The sequence below is a fragment of the Strix uralensis genome, chromosome 2 (assembly GCF_047716275.1).
Source record: "Strix uralensis isolate ZFMK-TIS-50842 chromosome 2, bStrUra1, whole genome shotgun sequence".
Taxonomy (NCBI): domain Eukaryota; kingdom Metazoa; phylum Chordata; class Aves; order Strigiformes; family Strigidae; genus Strix; species Strix uralensis.
In genome coordinates, this window is record NC_133973.1 from 113,920,379 (window position 1) to 113,946,988 (window position 26,610).

Below are 26,610 nucleotides of genomic sequence, written 5' to 3' on the forward strand. Positions count from 1 at the left end.
GTATAAATGATCAAGTCAAGAGTGTACTGAAGCGGTTTTACTTTCCTGACAGACAGAGATACGAGAAGCCCCTTCCTGTAGGGGCACACAGTATTGTGCAGATCTTGATAGATGAATAAGAAAATATTTAGGCCAGTTTTCTTCCAAATTAATTTGGTTAGTCCCTTTGTGGCCTTTCTATTACAGGTTGCTTCTTCACAGCACAGAAAGAACTCAAAGATACACTTTTTCCATCATGAATTGCTTTTCTGATACACAGGAAAAGTATTAAGTAATCCCAGCCCTTATTACCATCAGTAGGTAGGGCCAGGCACATTTTCAGCGGTGCCACTGAGTGAGTGCACAGATCAAGTTTAATCATTTTAGAAATCTCTCTACCCTGGATCAGTAAGATTTAAAATAACAAGTGTGCATCCTGCAAGCTATAAAAAGCTTGTGAAGATCTGTGAAATTATTTGCAGTTCTGCCAGCTATACGGGGAATTGGAGTTGTGGTGTGTGACAGGTTCCCCAGACGTGCTTATGTAAGGCAGCCTTCAAAGTCTTAGCTCTAATGAGAGTGCACTCTGCTCTCAAAGCTTTCTGGTGATGAGCATTATAGGGCTTTACTATAAGGAGCCCACAACAACATGACTTGTACAATACTTGTCTCTGGGAATAATGTGATTAGCAACACTACTGCTGTCAGATGGAGAGGAGTCATGAAGGTGTTCCATTTAGTATGGTACGTTTTAGACATGACTCTTATCTGAATAAATTGGTCACTAGGTGGCAGAAGGAAAATATGTCTACTCTTCAAAAAATACCAACACGTGCTCTTCTTTTTGCCTTTGTCTAGTTACTTGGTAGTTATTTTACTTTCTTTGTCTGGGGTATAAGTGCAAAAATCACACCAGGTTACAAATTCTCATGTGTTGTATGACAATTTTGATATGGGATCCATTATTTTCTTTTGAAGAAAATTTTGAATGAAAGAGGAAGTAGCCAGGTGTGGGAAGCGAGAGGAGTTAATGCAACTTTCCATATTTTACACACAGGCATGAAAATAGGTTTAATTTCCCTTGCAGTTTTATCCTTTCTTAGTTTGCAAGTGTTTTAAGTTCTTCAGTTCCGAACAAAAGCTACAAAAGGAGCTTACCTCTGTAGCCTAGTATGTTGAATCAAAGAGGTTTGGTAACTCTTCATGTTCAGTTAAAAATAATAGGGCAAAACTGAAGCTTCAAACTAGGCAGGCAGATACCTCTTTTCTCACAGTAAATGTTTCAGCTCTGTAGTTCTTGGGTTTGGGTGGTTGGCTAGGACTACTTAGAACATGTAATGAACTCGGATGCCATATCCATTTCCTAAGATGTTTGTTGCAGTTTAATAGGTTGTACGCTGTCCTGGCTATAATACCACAATGCAATATGCATATTTATTTGTGATGTTTTTCAAGATAAATATAGCTATAGTATGTATGTTTTAGAAATATTTTGTCTCGCTTTACATGTGATGCCTTCTTTCACTGTTCCTCCTCCCCAGACCATATAATCTTTCATTCTGACTGTAACCATCTTGGGATAGGAGTTTTAACCTGACTATGCCTGTAAAATGACCTTTTGTAGTGCTGTATAAAATAATTTTGAACTGCAACCCACCAGATGGTGTTTATCCACTAAAACCTTATATTTACGTGTTCCTTTTTCTAAAATACTGCTTTCAAGTGCTTCTTTCTTCTTCCACTGGAAACTATTAGTCTTGTTCTCAAGGTACCTTCTGCTGGATCATTGCCAAGAATTTTAGCTTCTGTTCAGTAGTTCAGCTTAAAGAGGCAGCATGAATGCTATCTGTGTGTCTTTTAGAAATTGCATAATACCATATCTAAGCACTAGAACACTTTTTTAGGAGTACTCTTTAGATTATTTCTTATTAAATAATTATTATTTAGATTACAGGCTGAGAGAGCTGGGGTTGTTTAGCCTAGAGAAGAGAAGGCTCCTGGGAGATCTTAGAGCGGCCTTCTAGTACTTAAGGGGGGCCTACAGGAAAGATGGGGAGGGACTCTTTATCAGGGAGTGTAGTGATAGGACAAGGGTTAACAGTTTTAAACTGAAAGAAGGTAGATTTAGATTGTATGTAAGGAAGAAATTCTTTCCTGTGAGGGTGGTGATACACTGGAACATGTTACCCAGAGAAGTTGTGGCTGCCCCCTCCCTGGAAGTGTTCAAGGCCAGGTTGGATGGGGCTTTGAGCAACCTGGTCCAGTGGAAGGTGTCCCTGCCCATGGCAGGGGATTGGAACTAGATGATCTTAAAGGTCACTTCCAACCAAAACCATTCTATGATTCTATAATTATTTTAGATTGCCAGTGGACAAGGACAGTAGAGATTGTGAAGGATATGAAATAGCCAAGGGCTGTGATGCCATATCAGTGAAGTGAATACTAATATTGAGAAGATACGACTTAAAATTTAATTCTTTATGCTTGATTATTCTGATGTGCATTATCAGAAGGCAAGGTAGATTACAGGCATATGTATGGGAGATGAGGTAGTTGCATTTAGGTGGAGGCATAGACCTCCATGCATTGGGACTGGAAGGCTGCATTATCTCCATCCAAGAACACTGAAAGAATTGGTAGGTGGGTTTTTTTTTTTTTGCAGGGTTGGGAGCAGAGGCTTCCAGTAAAATTTTTTGGGTCTGCTGTTGTCTCATGTGAATGGTGAGTTGTGTTGACCATGCCTGTATTTAGGAGGGGAAAGGAAAAGTGATCCAGGCAACTGGAGTTGCTAATTTTATCTAAACAGTGTGCAAAGTTTTACAACATGTTTAGAATGGACAAAAAGTTAAACACTTGGGACTAACTGGAAAGTGGAATACCATGAAATACAGTTTCTTAAGCAAAGGTTTTGCCTTTGCCACCACTTTCTTTAGAGTTAATGTCTTAGAGAAAGAAATTAATCTACCAGGATGCCACGTGGGAAGCAATTAGTTAATCTAGTGAGTGTGTGTTGTAGAAGAATTGTAAGGTGGGGGGGAATTAGGCAACAAGAGGAATGTAAACAAGTGGTACTGAAAGAAAAAGTGTCAGTCAACTGGTAAATCATTTATGGATTTCCTCAAGACTAGAGACTGACTCTTGGTTTATATTTAAATTAAAGACCTTGGCACAAAAAAGAGGCATGCACTAATTAAATTTGCTGACACTGAGTTGGGAAGCACCACCACCAGAGAGGCGATGGAGGCTGTTGTACAGGAAGAATGGATGACTCTGTGCTGGAGTCATGGAAATGGGATAATGTTCAGTGGTGCAGAGCAGCAAGCTGTGTACCTGGAGACTACAACAAGAATTTCTGCTGGAAGCTGGGAGCTCAGCAATGGAGGAGAAGAAAATGGACGTATCAGCAGAAATCAGATTAATGTGAACTTTAATTTGTCACATCACCTTTTCCTGGTGGTGATGGGAAGGGCTGGCTGCTGGAGTGAGGCACAGCCAGATGCCACCTTTGGCTTTCTCAGCAAGGAGTGGAGAGTACACCTGGCAGTTGTTTGGTGTTTGTGTGTAGTGGGAAGAGTCTGCAGGAACACAAGGTGTCTTCAGAACCCAGTTCTGGTCACTGCAGCCACCAGGGTTATCCTACGTGATTGAGCTGTCTGAGGCTAAGTGTGAGGTGGCAGTATGATATAGCCGTGGAAATGAATGTAAATGAAATCCTAGGCCCAGTTTGAGGTGTTACCAGCAGAGAGAAGAGCTACTCATGCTGTTATAGGAGGCCCTGGTGGGAGAGCAGCTGGAGTATTTTGTGCGCATTTCTACAACCATGCTCAAGAAAGATGTGTTAAGATTAGAACAAGGAAATTAAAAAAAAAAAGGGTTGCCAAAGTGAACAGGTAATTGTGTTCAACTTGCGTTGCAAGAAGAGACTTCCTTGGTTTGGTAAATGAAGACAGAGCACACGATGCTGCAAGTACATCAGAGTGGTGGAGACATCGACGGAACAACTGCTGAAGCTAATGCATGAACTTAGTACGAGAGTAGAAAAACATTCATTTTAGAAATGCTTTTTGTTCCAGTGGGTTAGTGCAGGTCTGATACCTCTTCCTGATGGAAAGCCCAGCAAATCTCTTTAACGTGTTCAAGTCAGAACTTGGTTGACTGAGGAGAAGGTTATGCGATGGGATTGCCAAGGGGACTGGGCGGGAGCAGGCTTTTGCAGTCCTGTATACCTGGACTCCCAAGGCTACTCTCCTCTCCAAGAAGGTGTCTGTTGGCATACCTTCTTAGAGAGAAGCCATCACAGCAGCTTTATTTAAAGCTGTTTTGGGAAAGTAATACCACAAGAAGAGATAAGGATATGACTGGAAAAATTATGCTTACTCCTGCTGCCTGAATTCAGGTGACGTTTTTTTAAATTATTTTTTCTAGCCTCTGCTCACTGACCTGCTGACTGAGGATTTCATATTGGACCAATTTGGGACCAGCATTAATAACCTTATTACATGTGAAAACTGTAAATACTTTAAATCTCGGTTTAATTCCGGACCAGAAAAAAAATAGAACTATTCACTAAAATGACAGCCAGGGCGATGCTGAAGGCACACCTCCCCGTTGGCCGCCCTTCTCCCTCTCTGGTGGCGAGCCGTGCCGCAGGGAGAAGCAGCAAAAATCACTGTCCCGGGAAAAATTTTAAGTATCGCCGGACCGGGTAGCTGGGGCTGCGGGGATCGGCCCCGGGGCCGGCGGAGGAGGTGCCGCCCCGCCCCGCCGCGCTCTCGCCCCGCCCCTGGACCTGCCTTTCCCATGTTATTTCAGCTTTTTTTTCCGCTTCGCTGAGCTCCGGCAGAGCCAGCCCGGTGCCGGCGGCGTTGGCAGCTTGGCGGGCTCACCGCCCTGCTGGCGCAGCGAGCGGGCTGGGCGCCAGCCGGGCTCCGGCCGGGGGCTGGAGCTGCTGGTTCAGCCTCCTCCACAGTGGGCTGCAGCCACCCGCCCTGCCTTCTCCTGCTTTTTAAAGCCTTCCTTAACTCCGTTTCACCCAGAAAAAACCCAAAACATCCGATTTGTTTTCAAATGTGCAGAAAAAGTCTTCCACTAGGAAAACCAGTCCCTTGCGGAGGGATAGAAGCGTGTAACAAAGACAGCAAATACTTTTCACTTCATTGTCATTTTTTCCCCCTTTTTTAATGGTTACATTTGGATTCCATTTTCTCTCTCCTGAAATTTTCCAAGCTCTACAGGGCTTTTTTCTCCATTTCCTTTTTACATCAGACCATTACATTTTTGACACTAGCTCTTTATCTAAACGCAACTTTCAGCTTCATTTCCATTGCAAAAAACTGATCTGGGAGTACTAAACAACAGAGTTCACTTGGAAGCAAGAAATAAAAATAGTGGAAGATAAACTGCTCCCTCACCCGCCTCATGGGCAAACGGCAACTGGGAGGGGTGTAATCGCTACCTTTTCTTTTTCCACTGTGAGGTTATTTGTGTGTCTCCAGCTGCCTCTCAGCCCGCCTTTGCCTAGGCTGCTTTTGTCCAGCCAGCTGGGATTCTTTAACTTGCTGCTGATAGTGTTTAGAAGCTGAGTTAAGAGGCCTAAAGTAGCTCCCTAGTCAGCTTCCTTCCTTAAAACAGCGCAGCTGCTTTTCAGGCAGGGCCAAACGTTGCTGTCGAGCTGGGAGGGGAAGCGGTTTCCTTCTGAAGTGGGAGAGGAGGAGTGTGAGCCCTGATGCTTCAAAGGGAAAATGTTACTTCACCCCCATAAGCTTAACGGCACTGTGGAAGTACTAACCAGAAATTCTGGGCCGTCTGGGGCAGAGGTAGTGTGTGGCTTGGTTGCCGAATGAGCATTAGCGTGCTGCAGAAATTACCGTAGTTCAAAGAAGCCTGGGTGACTGGGGAGCTTCTTTAGGGCTTTTGGTGTGGCCCTTAAATAAATATGACCTTTAAAAAGCATTTTAACTGTTTATGGAGCTGACCTTTGAATGAGAGGAGGGAAATAGATAGTTTGCAGTCGAGGAAAGGAGAAATTGCTGGGCCAGAAGGCTTCAATTAAAGAAGGGGAGAGAATCTTCTTGGTTTTCCTCCATTAAAAACAATGGGTGTAACAGCTTTTGTGTTCCTTTTCAGTGGTGATGGGGTGCCAGTTGTTTAGCTCCGGTAGGTAGTGTGGCAGGTGTAGCATCTTCAAAATATGCTTTGGATGCTCTGGTCTTCAGCCAGGAGTTAACGTAGCATTAAGTCGTGACGCAACCTGCTTTGTGAGGCTGTTTCTGCATTCGTGCCTTCAGCTGGCCAGGAAGTGTGTCGGTTGTCTAAAGAGTGGTTCAGCTCTGTTAAGAGGGTCTGGTTTGCTGCTTTAAAACCAACCAACCAACCCACCCACCATAATATGTAATGAGCTCTGATAGGGTTTTGTCACTGTGAGCTGCATCTATGAAGGAAGCATGGTGCTGTTGTGGTGGAAGCAGCCACAGGTGTTTGGGGAAATCTTTGTGGAGTGGAGGATGTAAATGTGTTGGTTTTGCTGGACATTGTGGTGCTGAGATAGCTGTGTTAAAGCTTGATACCTTCTTGTGGCATATACTGACGTGAACCAGACAATATTGCTATATATTGCTAGTAAAGGCTATGCTGAAAGAATAATGTCCTTATGAGCCTGTATGACTTTCACTTCTAGGGAAAGAAAATATCCCAGGAAGTTGGTGATGGGGAAATGCCAAAATTTGATGCAGCGGGTTATGACAAAGACTTGGTCGAAGCTCTTGAAAGGGACATTGTATCAAGGAATCCAAGCATTCATTGGTATGAGGATTTTTCCAATTCAAGTGTTTTTGCTAGTGTGGAGAAGGAGAGAAATTATCCTTCTTCTGACTCTTAAAACAGGGAGCCATCATAATCTTCTACAGATAAGCAAAACAAGGTCTTTTGGTTTTAACAGTTTATTAATATGATTACCGTTAAGCTTTTGTTGCTAACTGATATTATGTGCGGTACAAACACAACAGGTACTGCTGAAATGAAAGTACGCTCCAGAGAACTTTAAAGATACCACTTTGGTGTTCACATTGTCCAAAACAATTTTTAATTAAGCAGCTCTGGGTAACTTGAGTTGAAAATGATTTTTTCCCTACCTTCCAAAAGTGGATGCAATTTTAGGTCACAGGATTATAGAAGTGCTCTCAGGAGGCATATACTGGCATGCTGAAAGAGATGGTACTAAGTGAAAAGCTTTTCTATTTTTCTTGTATAAAAATGGAAGAAATATTGTTGTACAGGAATCTTATACAAGTTTCTTCATCTTGCACAGGGATGACATAGCGGATTTGGAAGAAGCCAAGAAATTATTAAGAGAAGCTGTTGTTCTTCCAATGTGGATGCCTGATTTTTTCAAAGGGATCAGAAGACCTTGGAAGGTGGGAATTTATTTGGTGTTTTAGCAAATGGCAAGCTGTAGTTATGTGTGTGTGTATGTTATGTAGTGTATGTGTAGCTACCTGCTGCTGTAATGTGTGTGGATGCCTGTAGCAGAAGGCTAAAAAGGCAAACAGGAAAGATCAGTAATTTGTTCATGAAAACCTCTCACAATGATTCATGTAAAATGCACTGAAAGAAACAGCTGGAAGTGTACACGGGCTTTACAGTAACGAATAATTCTTTTGTATTTACTCAGTCATAGCTTGTTGACTTTATAATATTTTCTATATGTCATCCTATATGCCTGCTCACATGTACAGGCTATATTGACAGAAGCAGAAATGCTTAATAGACAGCTCTGCTTAGGACTATGGTGGCTACTCTTCAACACTTCACAGAAAAAAACCAGCCCTTGGACTGTTTTATTCTGCATGTGCCAACTATCACTCAGACTGCAAACTACAGGCTGGATGGTGCAAGGAGGCAGGGAGAAGGGGAGCTAATCTGAGCGATGATTTAGCTTTGCAATTACACTTGTGACTGGGCATAGTTACTGCTGGAGTGGGAGAAATTCCAAGTGGGAGAATGAGCTGCAAGTGGGGCAACAGGAAGATTGTGGGACTGAGATGGCCTTGCTGATGGACCAGAGGTGAGCCCAGTCTCGGCCTTGCTTAGAGCTAAAAAGGAAGAGGAGGGTGGAGGTTGCTGAGCATTTTAGAATTATCTTGCTTTTGTTGTGGGATGGATTGACACTTGTTTTTGGAATAACTAGTCACAACACAAGGGTTTTCTGGGTACTGGGAAGGATTACTGGGAAAAAAAGACTTGCAAATTTTCTGTTATTCTGAGTCTGCAAGGCAATGGCATGTGAGCTAGTGCTGTGTACGTAAGTAGTTTCTGTGGTTTAGTATGCTGGTTCGGCAGCATGTCAGATCTTGTGTTACTAGCACTTGTTCTGTCTTTTCCTGCTTGATTCTTGTACTTCTCTGGCTTATACTTAGGTCTGACCCTCAAAGTTGTCCTCCTCCAGCCTGAGCCAGTCCTAGATCCCCGTTATTCTGCTTATTTACAAAACAAAGCCCTCCAGGAATTGATGAGTAGAAGACTTGTCATTCTTGGGGCTTGCATCTACAGACAGTAAAGAGGGGGAGTCAGAAAGAGTGGGAGCTGACGGTGCAAGCTGGGAGATTGCTGCTCGAGGGCTTTTCATGGAGGTTTTAGTGAGTTGCAGGGGGGCAGCCCAAATCTAGTCCCAGGCTATATGGTCTTTGGGGTTTAGAGTGCTTGTGGTCAGTACCAGTGGCCTTGAGGTTAACCTTAAGGTTAACCAAGCTATCAGCTTGGATAGGGCCTAGATATTGTGGGTTACAAGTGTAGGGTGAGATTTTAGTGTCTTGAACAGCTGAATCTCTCTTTTCCTCTTGGCATAGAGGAAGTTGATCCATACCCTTATGATAGACTATGGGGGGTCTGTCTGTCCAGTCTTCAAAAACTTTATGGGAGTGAAGAGCTGCTGTTTTCTTTCACCTGTTAACATGCCTAGAGGATGTAGTGGCCATCTGTTTTTAAGGCAAGTATCTCGGCAGACTGTAGGGAACGTGAAGAGTGCCACTGGCCTTGTCTCCCAAGTATTGTGGCAGTGGATAAAGAAACAACAGCCTGCAGTCTCCATCTCTGCGTGAGATTATCTCTTCCTACTGAGCAGTGTAGCCTCTGAAAACCAGGTGGTTGTAAACATGGAAAAAAATTCTAAGATGATTTCCTCTCTTCAGTCTGAAATGCAGATTGATTTCTGACAAGTCCACGAAGAGTGTTCATTGTTGTCCTTTTCCCTGGTGACTTGTGAAGCTGTAACTCTCCTGAATTTATTTTTCACACAGAACAGCATGTATTTTCCCTACTGTTGACCTCTGACTGTGCTAGAAGGATGAGAAGTTTCGGAGGGAAGACTGTTTCTTCCAGTAATCAGTGTAGCAGCAGGCATTTGTTGAGCCTAGGCATTCAGGACAATAATTCAGGGAAAAGGCAGCCAAATCTGTTTTCGGATGTTCAGACTCTCCTGAGAACAATTCCCAAGACAGCCCTCACAGTTTGTGCTTGCATTCAGAGGACGGTGCCTTGTGTGAAGGAGCCAGCTGTCTTCCCTGATTCAACACAGGTGCTGTGTAGTTTCAGCCACGGGTTTCTGAGTGTCCCCAGGCTTGCTCTTTCTTTTTCTCTGAACTGTTTTGTGCCAAGAAGGCCCAGTTGCTCACTGTGCTTCCCACTGCTCTGCTAGTGATTGTTACAACAACAAGAAGTAACCCTGCAGTGATTTCATCAAAATACTTACTCCCTGTGGAGCATTTCAGCTTCTTATTGGAATACTTTGGATTAACAGAGCCTTAGAGGAAGAATAAAGAAGTCTTTGTGTTTGTCAAGGATTTTAACTAGTGAGTAAGTGGCAGCCTCCTAGTTCGCAGAGAGAAAGAGCAACGTGATCCTATGTGTTTCTGTTTGCAACCATGCACATCTTGTTTTGCTGAGAACTCGAGTTTGGGTTTGTTTGTTTTTTTTTAACTGATATTTCTATCACCTTTATCCCCAGAGAGCTTGGTTTTCCCCTGGCTTTACACCTGGTGTGGCTGCTTTGCACCTGTGTTAGGCACGTATACAATGCCACCAGTATCATGTGCAAGGTAACGCTCACTATAATAGTTACACAGGAGGTGCAAAGCGATGGGCTTCAGTTTCAGCAGTGAGCAGCATGTGTAACTGAAGCCAGAATTTGACCATCCATAATAATGGAAGACCAAAGCAACACCCAAAAAATGAGTCACTAGTTATCACCAGGTCCTGCAGTGAAGGCAGTTTGTCAAACACAGGGATCAAGTCTGGTTTGAATTGAGGTGCAGCTTGTTTTAAAGTATTAAATAAACACATTTGAAACTCAGAGAGAACAGTAAGTCATCTCTGACCTGCATATCACATGCTGAGTAATTGTTACCCAGTCACTCCAGGGTTGTACTTGCAATATTATTATAATATCAGTATGACTATGCAGCAACTCATATCACAGTATATGTCTGAATGTTCATGGGGAGAAAAAGAGCCCATTTACTTTTTACGCTTGCTGCTCTGGAGCTTGGGAAACCTTGGGCAGCCTGAGGAGTGACATTGGACTGTTAGCTGTATGGATGGTGTGTAAATGTTTCTAACTTAATTTACCAATGAATGTATGTTGAGCTTGCATTAGCTAAGTGTTAAATGGCAATAAAGGTATTAAGAGTTAATGGAAAATGGAGTACAGAGAGGCTATTGCTTTTGAATAGTACATTTTTGAATAATTGTGTTCCCGGTTGATTTGTTTTTATAGATCTCTTCCATGTCATTCTTTGTGCTTTTTGAAGTAAATTTTTGCGAGGAACAGATGAAATCTAATTTGCTATGTGGCTTGCATTTAACAGATATTTTATTGCTGTGGCATTTTATGTAAGTTATTAATTGCAAAGCACATTATGATGTGCAATTCTAATTCTGGCTAATTTGATTACCCTTGCAACACAGTACAGCTTTACTTCAGGAAACTCTTGTTAGCATGTAATAAGATCTTGCAGTTGGGAGGAAAAAAAAGCCCAAGCTGCTTGAGCACTACATTTTCATAGTGCCATGCTTAAAATCACAGTGCCCTATTCTAGTGCTATATGGGCATGGAACAGTGTGGTGTTCCTCTCTAGCACTGCTGCTGGAAGGGTTGAAAAGATTATCCATAAAGATAACTGTATTTAGAAATACTATCAAGAGTGATTAACCAGTCTTAGTGCTACAATCCTAACATGGGTCCTGAGAGCACTGTGTGTCTAGCAAAAAACCTGCTTGTGTAACAATGGGTGAATGTGCTGAGCTGCAGAGGTGTGTGCTCCTTACCCTCTCTTTCAGATAGGCCACAGGTGGAAGAACAGTCTGATGAGGTGGATGCCAACCTGGGACTTAACAACTGAAGTTCAGTTTCCTAGTGTAAAGCTTTCTGAATAATCACTGAGGTTCATATTAGGCTTTTGTGGGACTGAGAGGTAGTCCAAATGAGCCACAGTTGCTTATCCGTAAAACAGAAATAGCAGTGCCTTTCTACCATCTGACAGTGTGGTGAGGATGGTGTTTCATCTGGGAATTGCTAAGATGCAGTAGTATGGCTATAGAAGTACTGAGATAGAGAGATTAAACAGTATGACAAACCGTTGTATTCAGTGAATCCTCTTGTGCATACCTAAATGTAAAAATCAACCGGATTCATACATACACATAGTCAGGATTTTTTGGCAAAATGTTTTTCTACAGAAAAATGCTCTACTGAGGGAACACAACTTTCTGCAAAAGTATTTTGGTTTCTGTGAAGGTCTTTGTGAAGGGGCCTTTGTTCCAAAAAGAAGAATTCGCTGTCTTCATCTGCCTGTGCACCCCCTTGTGAGTTGGGAAAGGCCTAAGTTCAAGTCCGGGCTCTGTCTGATTCAGAGCAAGGCTGTAAATCTGTTGTCTGCTTCCTAGGTGATAGGTGCAGCAACAGTTACTGGCTTTTGTGATTTGGACTCAGTGGAGTGGTAAGAAGAAATCTCAGAACACTTCTGTGCTGTTCTCAAAAGCAAGATTCTTGTCTTTTGTTTTCCACTGGTGATGATTATGTTATTAAACAATTTAAATACAGATCTTGGTTCATATTGAGATGTAACGTAGAATACCAATTGCAGAGTTTCTTTATTTGTTGTTCATTACCTTTGTTTTCACCTTTCAGGGTGTGCTGATGGTTGGTCCTCCTGGCACGGGCAAAACAATGCTAGCAAAAGCTGTTGCTACAGAATGTGGAACAACATTCTTCAATGTGTCTTCCTCTACACTGACATCTAAATACAGGGGCGAGTCTGAGAAGCTGGTCCGCCTCTTGTTTGAAATGGTATGTCCTTGATGATACGATCTGGGGATCACTAAGGTGAGAAAGGACATCTCTTTTGGTTTCCTGCCCCTCCAGTAGCATGTTGGAAGCACAGAGTTCATTGAACTGACACCCCCTCAACCTGTTAGAAAAACATAGTCAGCGTTTCCATCCTTTTCTGGTATATTGTTGAGGATTAAGAAGAAAATGGTTTATCACCCATGTTTAGGATAGCATTTTCCAGACTAAACGTAGAGTTGTGACCTTGACAGAAATTCAGTTCTTACTTGGTTATGGGATAAGAAGCTTATAGGAAGTAGATTTGAAATTGGAAGGGGTTTGGAACTGTTATTGTAGAAGCAATACATGCTTTAGTTCTGTTTCTGTTCTGAATGATGAACACAAGTCTCTCAGTAAAGTTGTGGGTGTGGTCCATTGTGTGTAGTATATGAAGGACATGCCCATGTGGACCTATACTGAACAGTCATTCACCTCTTTGGGATCCTCATTGCACTTCTACAATACTGTCAGTTAAAACCTGTCTCTGTTGAGATAGGCTGAGCTCCTTTCTGTCTGCCACCAGCACAAAAACCTGGACATGAAAACTGCCTGTATTCTGGTTGTGTTCCTTTTCCACTTGCAAGACTGGTTGCTGAGAAACCAACCAACACTGAGAGACCCCTGACCCAAGGAGTACGATTTAAAGTGCATAAACTTCAGCATACATGAGACATTTTGTAAATCAGATCTTGAACTACTTTCTTGTGACAGTCAGGGAAGATATGTTTCTAGTATGTCTAGTGGGACTAGGTTGTGGTCTGATGGGGACTTGTGCTTGCTGCTGCAGCCTTAATAGTGATGTTTTCATTTGAATAAAGGCGAGGTTTTATGCTCCAACAACAATCTTCATTGATGAGATAGATTCCATCTGCAGCCGCAGAGGCACGTCCGACGAACACGAGGCGAGTCGCAGAGTCAAGTCAGAGCTGCTTGTGCAAATGGATGGTAACAAGTGTTTAGATCTGAGTTTGGGGCTGGGGTGCTGTTTCTTTACAGGTGGGAATGTAAGAACATGAGCAATCTGGAAAACCTGGCTTTATGGATAGGGGAAAGATAAGGCAGAACTTGAGAGTAGTGTATTTTTGGAGTGTTCGAAGGCAGATAACTGAAAAGGGTGTTCTGCTTCCAAAATGGCCATTTTGATGGTAAATTGAAAACTCATATTTAAGAGACACAGACTCTAGGAGAAGCAGATAGTGGAGATTTGTGCAGTTTAATACAGGTCTTTGGTTTTGGTGCAATCTAAACAGATTTCTCCCCTTTGCTAGAGTCTCCAGCTCGGGGACCCCACTGTGAAATCTGATTTTGCTGTATTCTGTGGTGACAGCTGATATTACCCTTTTAGTCAGATTTAGTATCTGTTCTGTGCAGGTGCACATAACGAGGATGATGATCTGAGGAATATTGTATAGTGTAGTGGTATAATAACCACCTCTGTATTGCAGCTATTGTTTAACTACTATTTATAATGTCCTCAAATGTGCAGGTTCATTGTGGTAAACTCAGGATAGGCAACTTTTTGCCCCAAATGGGTAATTTCTTTGCAGTCCTCGTTTGTGAGACCACGAGGTGATTCCTGTTTCTTCTATGGCCAGGTTTGACAGAGATAGCACTTCTGGTGGGACTAGTAGGGCTACACTCACATATGACTATGTTATTAGCACTGTCAAAGAAAGCCCTCCCCTGACTCAGCAAAAGAAGGAACTGTCTCTCTGTGCCAGTGATGGTCTTGTCACACCTAAGCAATGGGAAGTTTGGAAAAGGGCACTAGGACTACATAGAGCTGTTGCTTAGCTTTGTCCAGGCTTTTGCAGTGTTTGTGCAGTGTTTCTTAGCAAGCAACTCGATCAATAAGAGCTGTGAAGTGAAATTGCTCTGAACTGTTGTGCTTGCAGGGGTAGGTGGTGCTCTGGAGAATGATGACCCTTCCAAGATGGTTATGGTATTAGCTGCTACAAATTTTCCCTGGGATATTGATGAAGCTCTCCGACGGAGACTGGAGAAGAGGATTTATATACCTTTGCCCACGGGTATGTTTGCTACAAGCGTTTTCCTTTAAAATGGCCTTTGCAGGATGAGATTAGGATTACTGTTGGGTTTGGGAGGAATCTTGGATGTTTTTGTGATGAGTGGTGAAATTCAGGGGTTAATCATTTGGCTGGGTCGTTTTATTTTTAAAGAGAGTGAGAGAAAGAAGAAAAAACTACTACTTGCTTGGAGGCTTAAAAACAAAGAGCTGCGGCATTTCATTGCAAGCCCATTGATGGGTTCTTACATTTTGAAAGAGAGTTAGTTTTAATGAGCCTGGAATTATTTTAAATGTTTAACAGTCAATCCTTGAGTGATCATCAAAGGCAGCCTTTGGACATGTTCAGAAATATTGCAAATGCACTCCGTGCCCTTGCAGACAACTGCAAAGAAGTGGATCCATGAATTTTCACTTACAGGCTTAGTTCATTGTAAATCACTGCTTGCTTGCCTCTGTGACTGTGCTTTGAGTCACTCAGAATGCAGCAGGCTGATTGCTTTCCTGCCCTAAGACATCTCGGCTTGTATTGTCTTTCCTAGCTGTCATTCACCTGTCCTATTAATTTTGAGATTCCTATCACTTGAAGTTTGCATAGCTTCGTTTCTTTGTGGTACAGTGGATGCCTCATCTCCTTGCATGAGCACTCAAGATAACAAGATGCATGTTCATGGTGACAGCAGTTGTGATTGAGTTTAGCAGGTATAAGGATGCTTAATAGTTCTACAGCTTGTCTTTGCAGCTTACAGGCAGTAACAGCTCCTAACAGGATGCCTGTCTTTATGACCAATTAGTTTAAAATCCTATCAGCTTTTGCTCTTGTTTCTAATTAAACCAGATTGGTTTTTGACACAGTATATTACATGCTGGACAACATACAAGATGTGCTCCAGTTTTATTTCCAGTCTTGTGTTCTGTTGTGTCTGTTCTGTAAATAAGAATGTTGAGCTGTTCTGAGCAAGTATAAATGATGCATTTATAACCATGCTGTGTGGTTTGATGTGGTCAGGCATTTTAATTGAAAAAGTGATATGATATGTCATATATACACCTGTATGTTGTGGAATTTGATGCAAGTATATATTCTACCATGTTTCATTTTCAAAATACTGCAAGGACTTGCTTAGCCCCATAACAAAGATCAGAAGAATGTTCTCTGATACAGTATGCTGTCTGCAGCTATGCCGTATGTACATTGTGCTCTGTAAATAATAAATCCCCATTTTATAGCTAGTGCCAGTTGTGTGTGATTGATAACTCTATATTATTGACAGTTCTGCAAAGCACACAAAACCAGCAGCTTTAGACAAGCTTTCTAATTTCTTTTATATTTCCCCTCCCCCCTAAAATAAAAAAAAAGTAATTTAGGGACATCAATAAATAGAAAGTAAGTGTGGACATTTCCTTAAGACTTTTAGCCCGTCCTACTGCTGTTTCTTCTGTTGTGGTTATCCTCTTTTCTAGGTCATAAAAATTGGTCACTGTGGAAATAAAGATGCTGAGCTGGTATATTTTTCTGTGCAGTAAAAGCCAGGAAAGCAGTCATCCTCTTCTCCACCACGGTTGTGCAGAGTAACACTGAGGCCTAAGCTGCCAGATGTAAATTCCCTCTTACAAGCTTAGGCTGCTTAACATATGTACCCATATGCACATGCCCTCTGCAAGAAAAATGGTTAATTGGCTGCATAAGTGCTCATTTGTACAGCTGGTTATCACTGTGTGCACATTGCATCTAGGTCTGAAAGTGGGATACCGGGACATTTGTGTTGTAAATATATTAATATATGTTTACTGTATTAATGTATCTGTTTTCTGTCAGGCTTCAGCAGCTTTCTTGGGTCCCAACTGAGTACAGTGCTTAAACATATGCTTAAAGTTCAGCCTATTGTTAAGGGGTTTGTGCTCTGTTAATAGAATCCGCATTGTGGTTCTAATGAAACTGTGTGAATAATATGCAATCAAACACTTGAACAGAGAGTGAATCCAAAGGGATGTGAGAAGAAGCAGACGTTTGTAGGATTGTGGTTTTGTCCCCTTTGGGTAGTGTGTGACCAAATGCTTTGCCACCTGAGACATAACAGACATTTTTAATGACGTATGACTTTGGAAAATGTCTCTAGAGCATGCTCTTTTCATATACTGGTTTTAACCATATACTTTACTGTATTTGATTGCACACTTTACTATGATTTGTTCTGTCTCTTTCCTTTTCTTATATTAAACCCTTTTGTTTGTAGTTTTCACTGTAAAACCTAAGTTGTGTTTGTATCTTTTTTTTAATGTTACTCCTGCAAGTCTTCAAACAAGTATTTTTGTGTTGTAGCAAAAGGCAGAGCAGAACTACTTAAGATTAATCTTCGGGAAGTAGAACTAGATCCTGATATCAGCCTTGAAGAAATTGCTGAGAAGATTGAAGGCTATTCTGGTGCTGACATCACTAATGTTTGCAGGTATCTCATTCCCCTTAATTTGCAAATAAAACTGCACGGAAAGTCATCATTTGCATTATGTGATAAAAGGCAATACCCACTACAGCTGAAGCTGTGTTAACAGTGACGATGTCTGAGGCCCAAATCTATTTACTGGAACCACGTGTTACTGTCAGGTGGAGCAGTCTAAAGACTATGGAGTCCTTCTGTGAGATGTGGTTAAGTTTCCCTTGGATCTGAAGAGAAAAAAATTCTCTGAGCAAATCTCAGGTTACCATTGGTTGCATTTGTCTGCATTTGTTAATGTAGTGCAAAACAGGTTTGGATTTTTTTTTTTTTAAATCCCACGAGTATAAGAGCTAGAATTTTGTGATGCAAATAAACCTTTTACAGCATACTTCTTTGAGACTTCTATATGCTGTATGTTTGGACAGCCCCCAGTGCAGCATAGTCTTGGTTTCTGCCTGAAGCTTCTAGGTGCAAGGATGATACAGATAGCATTAGTACTGAATTTATTTCCATCCTGTTCCCACAATTTGTTTCATTTTTTGACAAATGAGTCTTTTCTGGTGGATAGGTATTTGAAAAAACTTATCAGAAGGAAGTCTATGTCCCTTACAACGTTAGGATCCTTGCCAAGAGAAACTGATTCTTTAAGAACATGGCTTGGGATTTGTATTTTTTTTTTCCCCTGCTGCTTTGCTGAAATTGTGAAATGACTCCCTGGTTTTGAAAACCTGGTGTGTGTCATGCAGTGGAATAGTTAAATTACCTGTTCTCCCTGAGGCTTGTGTTATCCCTTGCTGGGAAAAACCTGGGGAAAGAAAAAATGTAATTTCAGACTGCATGTGGGCCATGGTGTGAGAAATGAGCAGTGTTCTCCGTGCCAGTGGGCCACACTGGCAGCTCCGAGCTGGAGAGGAGTCACGGAGCAGGTAGAGCATGAGGAACCACAGGCATCGATGGCCTCAGCCCCGCAGGGCCACATGATGCTAGTGTCTGATGCCTCCTGCTCTGCCCTTTACTAATACAGGTGCTATGTGCGAGCAGGCGACAGAGCTGGACTGCACTCTGAACACTCTCTGACTGTCCTTTTGGGCTACGTGGTGGAGAGAAGGTTGAAATCTAAGAGGATGGGGGTGCAAAATCCATACTACTTAAAAAAAAAAAAAAGTCTTTGAGTGCAGTTCCTCTCCCACCCTGCCCTTTCCTGCACTGAAATTGTAAAATTTCATCTCTATGAATCATTGTAAAAGGTTTTCAGTTTTATAGTTTTAATTATCTCTGCACATTTACCATATGCTTAAATGGGTTTTGGTGCAAATGCATTCTTTACGTTGAATTAATGTAGTGATCTGGGAATGTGGAAGCTAAGAAATATGTGAATTGCATCTTCTATGGTAAATAAATGCTCTCTTAAGTGTTCCTGCCAGTGGTTTCTAGCAAGAGAATACAATCAAAATTCATAGGCTTACAGCACATGCTGCTAGCAATTAGCTCCCATACATTGTCCTGTATTTTCAGGGATGCCTCTTTAATGGCAATGAGACGACGTATTAATGGCTTAACTCCAGAAGAGATTCGTGCACTTTCTAAAGAGGAGCTTCAGATGCCGGTTACCAAGGGGGACTTTGAGCTGGCTCTGAAGAAAATCTCCAAATCTGTTTCTGCTGCAGACCTGGAGAAGTATGAAAAATGGATGACGGAGTTTGGATCTGCTTAATCTCAGTGACAGCTCTCCTTTGCTAGTTTTATGGCTTTTGTTGTTTTCACTTGCAAAATGAGTTAGAAATCTTTTTAAGGTTTAATAAAAGGTCTGCCTCTGCCCCCATCCCACCCCCTTCTGGTGACAAGATCTTTTAAACTCCATTTGCCTTTAAAGGGAATGAACACAATAATGAGCTGATATTGTAAAAGATATTTTATCTCTGAAATAGTAAAATAAGACAAACAGGAAGGGGAAAATTAAGCTTGTGAGGATAATCTTTTTATTTTTCCAATGAAGAGCAGTGTTACTTAACCTCCTCATAGTCATCTTTCATGGCTGGAATCAATCAATCAGCGGGGGGATGTGACTCCAGAGGAGCTAACAAGGGCTTGCTGTACCCCCTGCTCTTAAGTGCTACATTTCTGTTGAGCTGCTGACTCTGCCTCCCTTGAATGTGGCATCGAAGTTACTGTTTTCTGTCTCTCTGCTCGGATATTCGGAGCAAAGCCTGTGGATTAATTGCCATTACACAGAGGAAATGAGGACCAGTTTTTCCATCAAGACATGAGCTTGACTTTCCTCTCATGTACACCCATTTGGAATTGATGTTACTTCAGACTGGATTGATGTTACCTGTGACGATTTCTGATGGAAATGAGAGGAAAAGAAAAGGGCCTTGATTGCTCCTAGTCTGGTTTATGGTTTATGTCTGAGCATAGTTTGTACCAATTTGAGCAGTAGACACTTTGAAGTTTGACCAGTAGGCACTTTGACTCAAATTACATCTTGCACTTTTATGCTAATGTATCATCCTATACTTTGTCTGTGCTATCTAGATATTACTATTATTATTATTTAAGTACCAAAAGTTTAATACAGTAAAGACACTAATATCAAGGCTGTCTTTAAAATATAAGGCTGTCCTTAAAACACATGGCTGTGGACTTCCACTTCTTCTGATTAGACATGAACTCCATCCTAGCTTTACTAGGCAATGGCATACACACCTGTTTACGTTGTAGAACTCTTCATGCTTAATTTTTTTTAAATGAAGATTTCTTAAAAATGTATAAATGTTACTGATTTAGGGGACAATAATCTATACAATCTGTTCTTACATGTTTCTTCCTTTCCCATGTACAAGTACAGGGATGAGAAGGGTTGGGTTATAAACTCCAGCATGAGAAATCCTCTCGCTAGAGTATAACTGCCATGCTGACTATATGAGCTTTTCACAGACTTGGAAAGCGAGCCTGACATATGAAGGTTTCCCGTGGTAGGAATGAGAAGGAGAGGTCAAATTTACAGAAGAATATGGAAGCTCTCAAATTTTTGGTGATTTTGTGAGCTAGTCCTGAAGTATCTTGGTGGATGTGAGTTGCTGTGCAGTTTGGTAGGTATTCTGTCCTTTGGCTCTCTGCTGAGACTCCTAGTGGCATAGCCAGATGTGGCAAACTGGAGTAAGAAACAGATAATACCTCCTCTTGAATGGGAGTAGATCCTTATTTGCTCATTTTTGCTAGTTCTTGGAAGTTCCCAATAATGTCAGTAATTCAGCACACTGGTCTCTTGGACCATGACATGTGAATCACTAAGGCAAATGCTGCTCAAGTATGTTTACTGTTCAATAGCAAGGATAGTCAGGATACATGCATGACAGCTCTGCAGCATATATCTGATTACATGAGCGACTTTTTAAGCTGTTTTACCATTGCTGCTTTGTCTGTCAGTATTCCGTTTTATTTCTTTGTGTGTGAAGACCATGTCTCAGATTGATCCTGTCATTATAAAGGGCTGCTGCAATTTACATGGAGAAGCACCATTGAGATTCTGTCAATCTTGCATTTGACGTGAAACCCAGTCAGGGCTTTAGAAGCATGTTTCCATGTGGCACGCCAGAAAAATACCTTCTGGGGCCTCCAGACTGGTTGAGACACAACTGCTGTTCATATCTTTCCAAGGACAGAGCATCTTCACTGCCTAACATTAGGCCCTGTTACACTCCTGGACAGGGAGGTTAGTGCAGAAAGAACACCAGTTTTTACCCTCTTCACCTACAGGGAGAATAAATGCTTCTTTCCTGACCAGTTTGCACTAACTGCACAATAGAGCCCTTGGGATTCACAATACCTGTAGCTGTCAGACTAAAAGGAACAGTTCTCTTTGCACTGGAAGATGAGCAAGCAGTGTTGACTCTATAATTTTTGGATAAATTTCTGCCAGAGCTACGCTGTTCCTCCCGGGGAATAACTGGACCTTTATAGAGAGAAAGTTTTGCAATTGCTACAGTCTGTCATTCCTTTCTTATGGAAGCTGCACGCCGCAGCTGTTACTCTTCTGTTTATTTGTTTTACTGCAGTAGAAATTAGTAAAGCTACGCGAATCTTTTGTGGCCAGTGCCAGATTAGCACTTCAGGATCTCTCACTACAGAGGCCATTGCTGCCTGAGGAGCTTAGTCTACACAAGCAAGATCTAGAAGGGAATAGACATGAATGCCAATAACTTACCCTGTTCAGCTGTCTGAGTGCAGTGCTGGGATTCAGCAGTTGCTGCTTAGAAAGGTCCAAGGACCAGTTTTCTCAGTTTCATATTGCAAGCAGCCGTGCCCTTCCTGCTGATGAAAGCACAGCGTTTAGCAAAAATGTTTTTCCTCAGCTTTTTGATGAACCTTCTACCTTAAGGCGTTAAACTTCCCTCTTGTATGTTAAGCAGAATTCACTGTACTGGACATTCCTTCTGGTAGGAATTATTCAGGTGCTGCAGTCTTTTTCTCTAAAGGTCATGATTTCTACACCAAACACGTTTTTTTCTGTAGAGGTCCATTCATCCTTGACTGCTGCAGAACAGAAAAGCAAAAGTTTCTAGGCTGTAGATGTTTATATGTACGATGGTTGTGCCCAAGCATTACACCCGTGACTCGGGCCCCGCTAGATCAGCACTCTGGAAGGCAAAGAGACCATTCCTTCTGTGCTGAGACTGTTCAGGGTAGCGATCTGACCCCGTACGCTGACCCTTACATTTTACCAAGTCATGCTGGTGCACTCACCTGGGTGGGCTTGGAGATGGGGTTATTAACTCAAGAGGGGAGCCGGCAGCGAGGTGCAGCAAGGAGCAACCAGGGAAGGAAGGCCAGGCCAACAGTGGCAGCAACTCGAGGCCCTAAGGATGAGCTTACGGCTCGGCATAAGTCCAGTTTGTGTCCCACAGGTAGACACACCTTGTGTAGGGATGTTGGATTCCTCTGAGAGCAGTGTCTGAGCATATCACAGCCCTCTGCGACAGTTTGTTCAGTTTGTGTCTGTATATGTATGGACATGTGCGCGCACGTGTGTATGTGTATATTATATACGCACACAATGGATGGTGCTTCAGTAGTTTGTACCTAAATTACATAAAAAACATGTTTTAAAGCTGTGTTTACATGTCTCTTTCTAAACATCTGTGACAGCCCTCTTGGGTGGCACTGTTAATTTTTGTACAATAAGCAATCTGGTTGCATGAAGTAATAAACGTTACGTGTAGAGTCTGTTGTCTCGCCCGGGTTGGTCTGTGAACGCTTTGCTGGTAACTGTTTCCAAAGGCTGCCATACAATGCAGATCTTTTCAGCATGTCACGGTGGTGTTGGACTCACCAAAATCCTGGATGGAGAGCTGTTAAAGCAGAGTCTGTTTTTTTTGGATAACGCTGTCAGCAATGCTTTCCCTCTTAAATTGGCCTTTCATTGCCACAAGCTATAAAATGGAGAACACTCCAATGCCCAGCACATGGAAGGAGGGTGGGGGAGAGGACAGCAGAGGCCCCAGCAGATGTTCAGTGTTAGCACCTGATTCAGACCTCACAAAGCAGGGCAGGCTTTTTTATTACTTGCCCCTGGGCTGGAAGTATAATCGGGCTCCAGAGAAGCTATATCATCAGCTGTCTGCTAACCAGAAGACTTTCAAGAGCAAAACTTCTGTTAGGAAAGAGCTTTCAAACTTGGAAAGAGACCCCAAGTCTCCTGGGACTGAGTTGATTATTTGAATTTTCTCACTAACTTCCTTATGAAAGAATGTGTAGTTTCCAGTGTTTCATAATACCTCAAACATGAAAGAGCGAGCAAGGGAAATTGCTGATCAAGGGATTTCAGGAGAGGTCGAATCTTTGCATAGAAAGTTCAGCTCACCCCAGTTTAAAAGAGACTCAAATAGCAAAGGTGCACTGACTTGTTCTGATCATGGTAAAGATGAAAGCACTTGTGTGCTGTAAAGAAGTCCTCCATCAAGCGAGCAAAGATTTAGCTGTGCAATCCAGGCTCAAGGAGGTGGAAGCAGCAGAGGAAATAGTGAAAAATTCTCTGTTTTTGGAATAAGCCACCCTGAATCAAATTGTGGACTGAGATTTTTTTCAGGTCTGTAGTGACAGATAAGTACTTGATGAATGTGCAGGTGACACTGTGCTGCCAGGGAGCAAGCAAGGAGCCCGGGAGAGCCAGAGCAACTTGCTGGTGTAAAGTGGGTGTGTGCACCCAGCAGCCTAGGCCCACTCTGTGTGAGCCACCCACGGAACAGCGCTGTGGGTGCAGACGGCAGGCGAGCCGGGCAGGAGTAGTTTCGGTAGCGCTCTGATGGAATAAAGCAGACTGCATAAAGCCACGCGTGTTGGTGATAGCAAGGGCAGAGAGATGCTTCAGTTCAGAGAATGTGGCACATGGTCTTTTTCCCTGCTCACGTTGTTTCATGAGAGTGCTGTGCGAAAGCTTGGCCATGGCTGCGGATGCCTCAATCACCCGTGTTTCAGAGCCCGACTTCCAAACAAACCTGAGCTAACAGAGCTGCAGCAGCCAGTGATGTTCCCACCTCCCACAGCACAGGGGCATTTGACCTTCTCTGCTTTCTAAGCCAGCCTGCTTTTGTATGCTGGCTGTGACCTGTGCTTCTGACCCACTTACTGCATACACGGTTGTTCAGTACTTGTAACAGAGGAGCTCCTTTTGTGCCATACAGAGCTGTCTTTTGATCAGCTAAAGCGCCATGCTCCTACACATCTGCACCTAGGTGTCTTAGAAAGATGCAGGCAATTTTACTCTTCTTTAGAAAGCAACGACTGGCATTAAAAGCATATGGGATGAGATGTCTTGGCTAGCCTGGTTGCCCAGTGCAAGAACACTTACCTCAAAAACCAAGGAGGTGCCATAAGGAAAATTCTGGTTTTGTTTTGAAGAGGCAAAGTGTGGGGATGTTCCCATTCCCACTGCAAGGGCAGAGTTAGGTTCATACCATGTCCAAGCTCTGTTTTCTGGCTTTTGTGTATTTGTGACTTCTTTGTTGTAGTAGGAGCATTTTTCCTGGAGTTAGGGGGAAGCCTTGGGGTTTTTTTGTTCAGTGTCTGGGTTAGGGTTTTGGGGATCTTGTGATCTGGTCGGTACATGAAGCTGCTGAACCCATTCCCAGCATGCTTACTTTTGGAGGAAAGCATCATGTATCCCACTTGGCTGTCTGGCTGTCCAGTAAGCGATGTAGCTTTGTGCAAAGTGGCTTAAATATAATGTTCAGAATATTAGTTTGGCAAAGAGAGAAATTCTTACTGCTAGTTTATAACTGTATTGCTCCCATTCGTGAGAAGTCCCTTGCATAAGTTATTCAACTGGTGTAAAAGAAACTGTCTTGGAAGTAATGGTTTTTAGAACTTGACTTTGGAAAGCAAGAAAGGTAGAAAAATATTTGCCTAGAGGAAGATACCGGAGTACCCAAGACATTGAGAGCTGAAATTTCTTCTTTTTGTGGCTTTCCTTTTTGTCTAGCAGTTAACACTGCTGGGTTGTGCTTTCTGGTTCCAATTTGTTTTGAAATAATTACCATTGTTTATCCATCTCAGACAGCCTTTGCAGATGAATTGGTTCCACAGAGCCCTCTTTTGCTTAGCAGTTGGTGTTCTAGCACAGCATGTTGTGTGACATCTAATTGAACAGGCTGATGGCATGAGATCTTCCTTGTGAAGTAAAGGTCACCCAAATGGTGAAGGTGAGAGGAACTGCACTGAATACCGATTGGACTGGCGGTAAGAGAAACCATAGCAACTCTGCACAGGGTTTATAAATATAACCAAGAAGAAAAAGGGACTAACCTTAAGGAGCTGCTGACAACACTGCAATATGCATGTTGATAAAAAAGGTGGTCTTTGCATCTTTGCCAGTGAGGAAAACGTATGTAAGAGGGTGGAAGTGGCTTGGTGAACAAAGGAAGCCAACTGCTGACAGGTTTCGTCGCCCAGTCTTGCTGCTTAAAAACATGCCAATCTCCAGGGCCGGTTTGTTACAGCCTCTATAAAAACTGCCTTTTAGGTAATCAGATTTGACTTCCTAATAGCTTGCTTCCCATCTTGAAATGTCTTCAAACTTTGGGATGTTCTGGGGCCAGACTGGTTTTGGAGAGCTAGAAGAATAAGGGGATGTTAATAGTGAAGTGTTTCTGTAGGGTCCTGGGGCTTTGTTGTGCTGGATACTCTTCAGGTGCACAAGAAGAGACGCTGAAAATGCTTATGGGTAGTTGAGGTGGTAGAAGGATGAGGAGAGAGGTGGAAGTGAAGTCACTCAACCAAGGTCCTGGGATCAGTGGAGGAGACAAAACTGTCCCTCTGACTCAGTTCCTGATTCTAAAGCGTAAATAGTATTTTTCAGTTGCTTTTGATTTGCAGCCCCCTAGCATTTTTTCTACTGAGGCCAAAGATCCCTGTATTGTGAATTAAACACAGCAAGTTTGTTTTTCTTAAATACCTTCTGCAGGACCTTAACAAATAGCCTGTGGTGCTCCTGGGGGCTGCAGATGATAGTTTGAAAAGCACTGGCCCATGTCATCCTAAACTTCCCTGAATTTCTTATGGAAGAGAGACTATAATGGATGCTGTTGATTTTATTTTCTTGTTAGTTTGCTCAGAAAGATGAAGCTCTGTGAATGTGAGGTGCTTCTGGGGAGTTTATTTACAGTGTGTTTTTTTCTGTGAAGATTAACATTTCATCAGCATATGGCACAGCTATTTAAAATAAATATTTGGCTTTCCTTAATTTATGCTTGTGTGGAAAAGTCCCTGAGTATGCATATCTATCCCTCTGTTGTATCTAATTAGACATTTCTACCACGGTGCTGGGGGACCGGGCTCCTTCCCCCTCGCCGAGTTGCTGAGAGCTGTGATTCACGCGCCTCTCCCCTGCATGATGGATCCGCATGCCTCAGCTCAGGGGGGAATGGGCAGGTGGCGGGCCCCTCCGTTGGCAGGGCTGCCAGCAGCACACTGGCCACTGCTGGGTCAGCCTTCCTCTCTAGATCCTGGGAATTTAGGTTTATTTAAACTGGGAACCTACCCAGCTTAAGCAAATGCTTGGTGCCCTGTCTGCGCTCACCCCCGTCACCTGCCAAGGCAGCTGTGCTTTTTGCAAGACACAACCCCAAGCGAAGCGTGTGAGAGCAAATGGCTTCGGCTGGGGAGAAGCTTGAGGAGGAGGTCAGGCAGTGGCGGGGTGGGACGGCATGCTGGGCTGCGTCCCTGGGTGCCCACCTGCTCTGGGCAAGGGAAAATCAATGGGGAGGAGAGGGAAAAGCACTCCCCCAGGTATGCAGTATGGACATGGATGGGAGAGGAGCAGGAAACTTATGTTAAAACAAAGGAACAAATTAAAAACTAACCAGTTTTAAGGCAGAGTAGAGCCCACTGCAGCCAGAGACCCAGGAGGCCTTTTCCAGCTCTGTGGCATATCCAGATGTTTTGTGTTCCATAGATGATTTGGAAACTTTTAACTAGTTTTCAATCTAAATAAGTTCACATTTGATTTATATCCCTCTGATCTTGTGCTAATGTCTTCTAACAAATAGTTCTTACTCCCTGATATTTATCCTACATCCCTGAATGTATTTATAGAATCAACATGTAAAGCAACACCTTGCGCTTTGTTAGACTGCACAACCTCCTTCTGTCTCTTTTATAAGACAGATCCTCTTCAGCAACCTTTCTTTTCACCTGAGCCACTTGTTTTTTGTAACACAGATCACCAGAAGTGTACACATAGGGTCCATAAGCTGCACACAGCAAGGTACCCAGTAAGGCAAGGAGAAAAA

At 42.7% G+C, this 26,610-nt stretch overlaps 1 protein-coding gene across 1 annotated transcript in view; it reads left to right on the forward strand.

Annotated features, from left to right (window-relative positions):
- KATNAL1 (katanin catalytic subunit A1 like 1) overlaps positions 1-22,046 on the forward strand; it is a 43,207-nt gene extending 21,161 nt beyond the window's left edge. The window contains exons 5-11 of the mRNA XM_074859874.1: positions 6,656-6,780; positions 7,286-7,391; positions 12,161-12,319; positions 13,177-13,303; positions 14,254-14,388; positions 16,708-16,834; positions 18,338-22,046. Of these exons, the coding sequence (XP_074715975.1) occupies positions 6,656-6,780; positions 7,286-7,391; positions 12,161-12,319; positions 13,177-13,303; positions 14,254-14,388; positions 16,708-16,834; positions 18,338-18,536 (978 nt within the window). The 3' untranslated portion in view covers positions 18,537-22,046. The remainder of the gene's footprint in view (positions 1-6,655; positions 6,781-7,285; positions 7,392-12,160; positions 12,320-13,176; positions 13,304-14,253; positions 14,389-16,707; positions 16,835-18,337) is intronic.
- Positions 22,047-26,610: the final 4,564 nt, after the last annotated feature.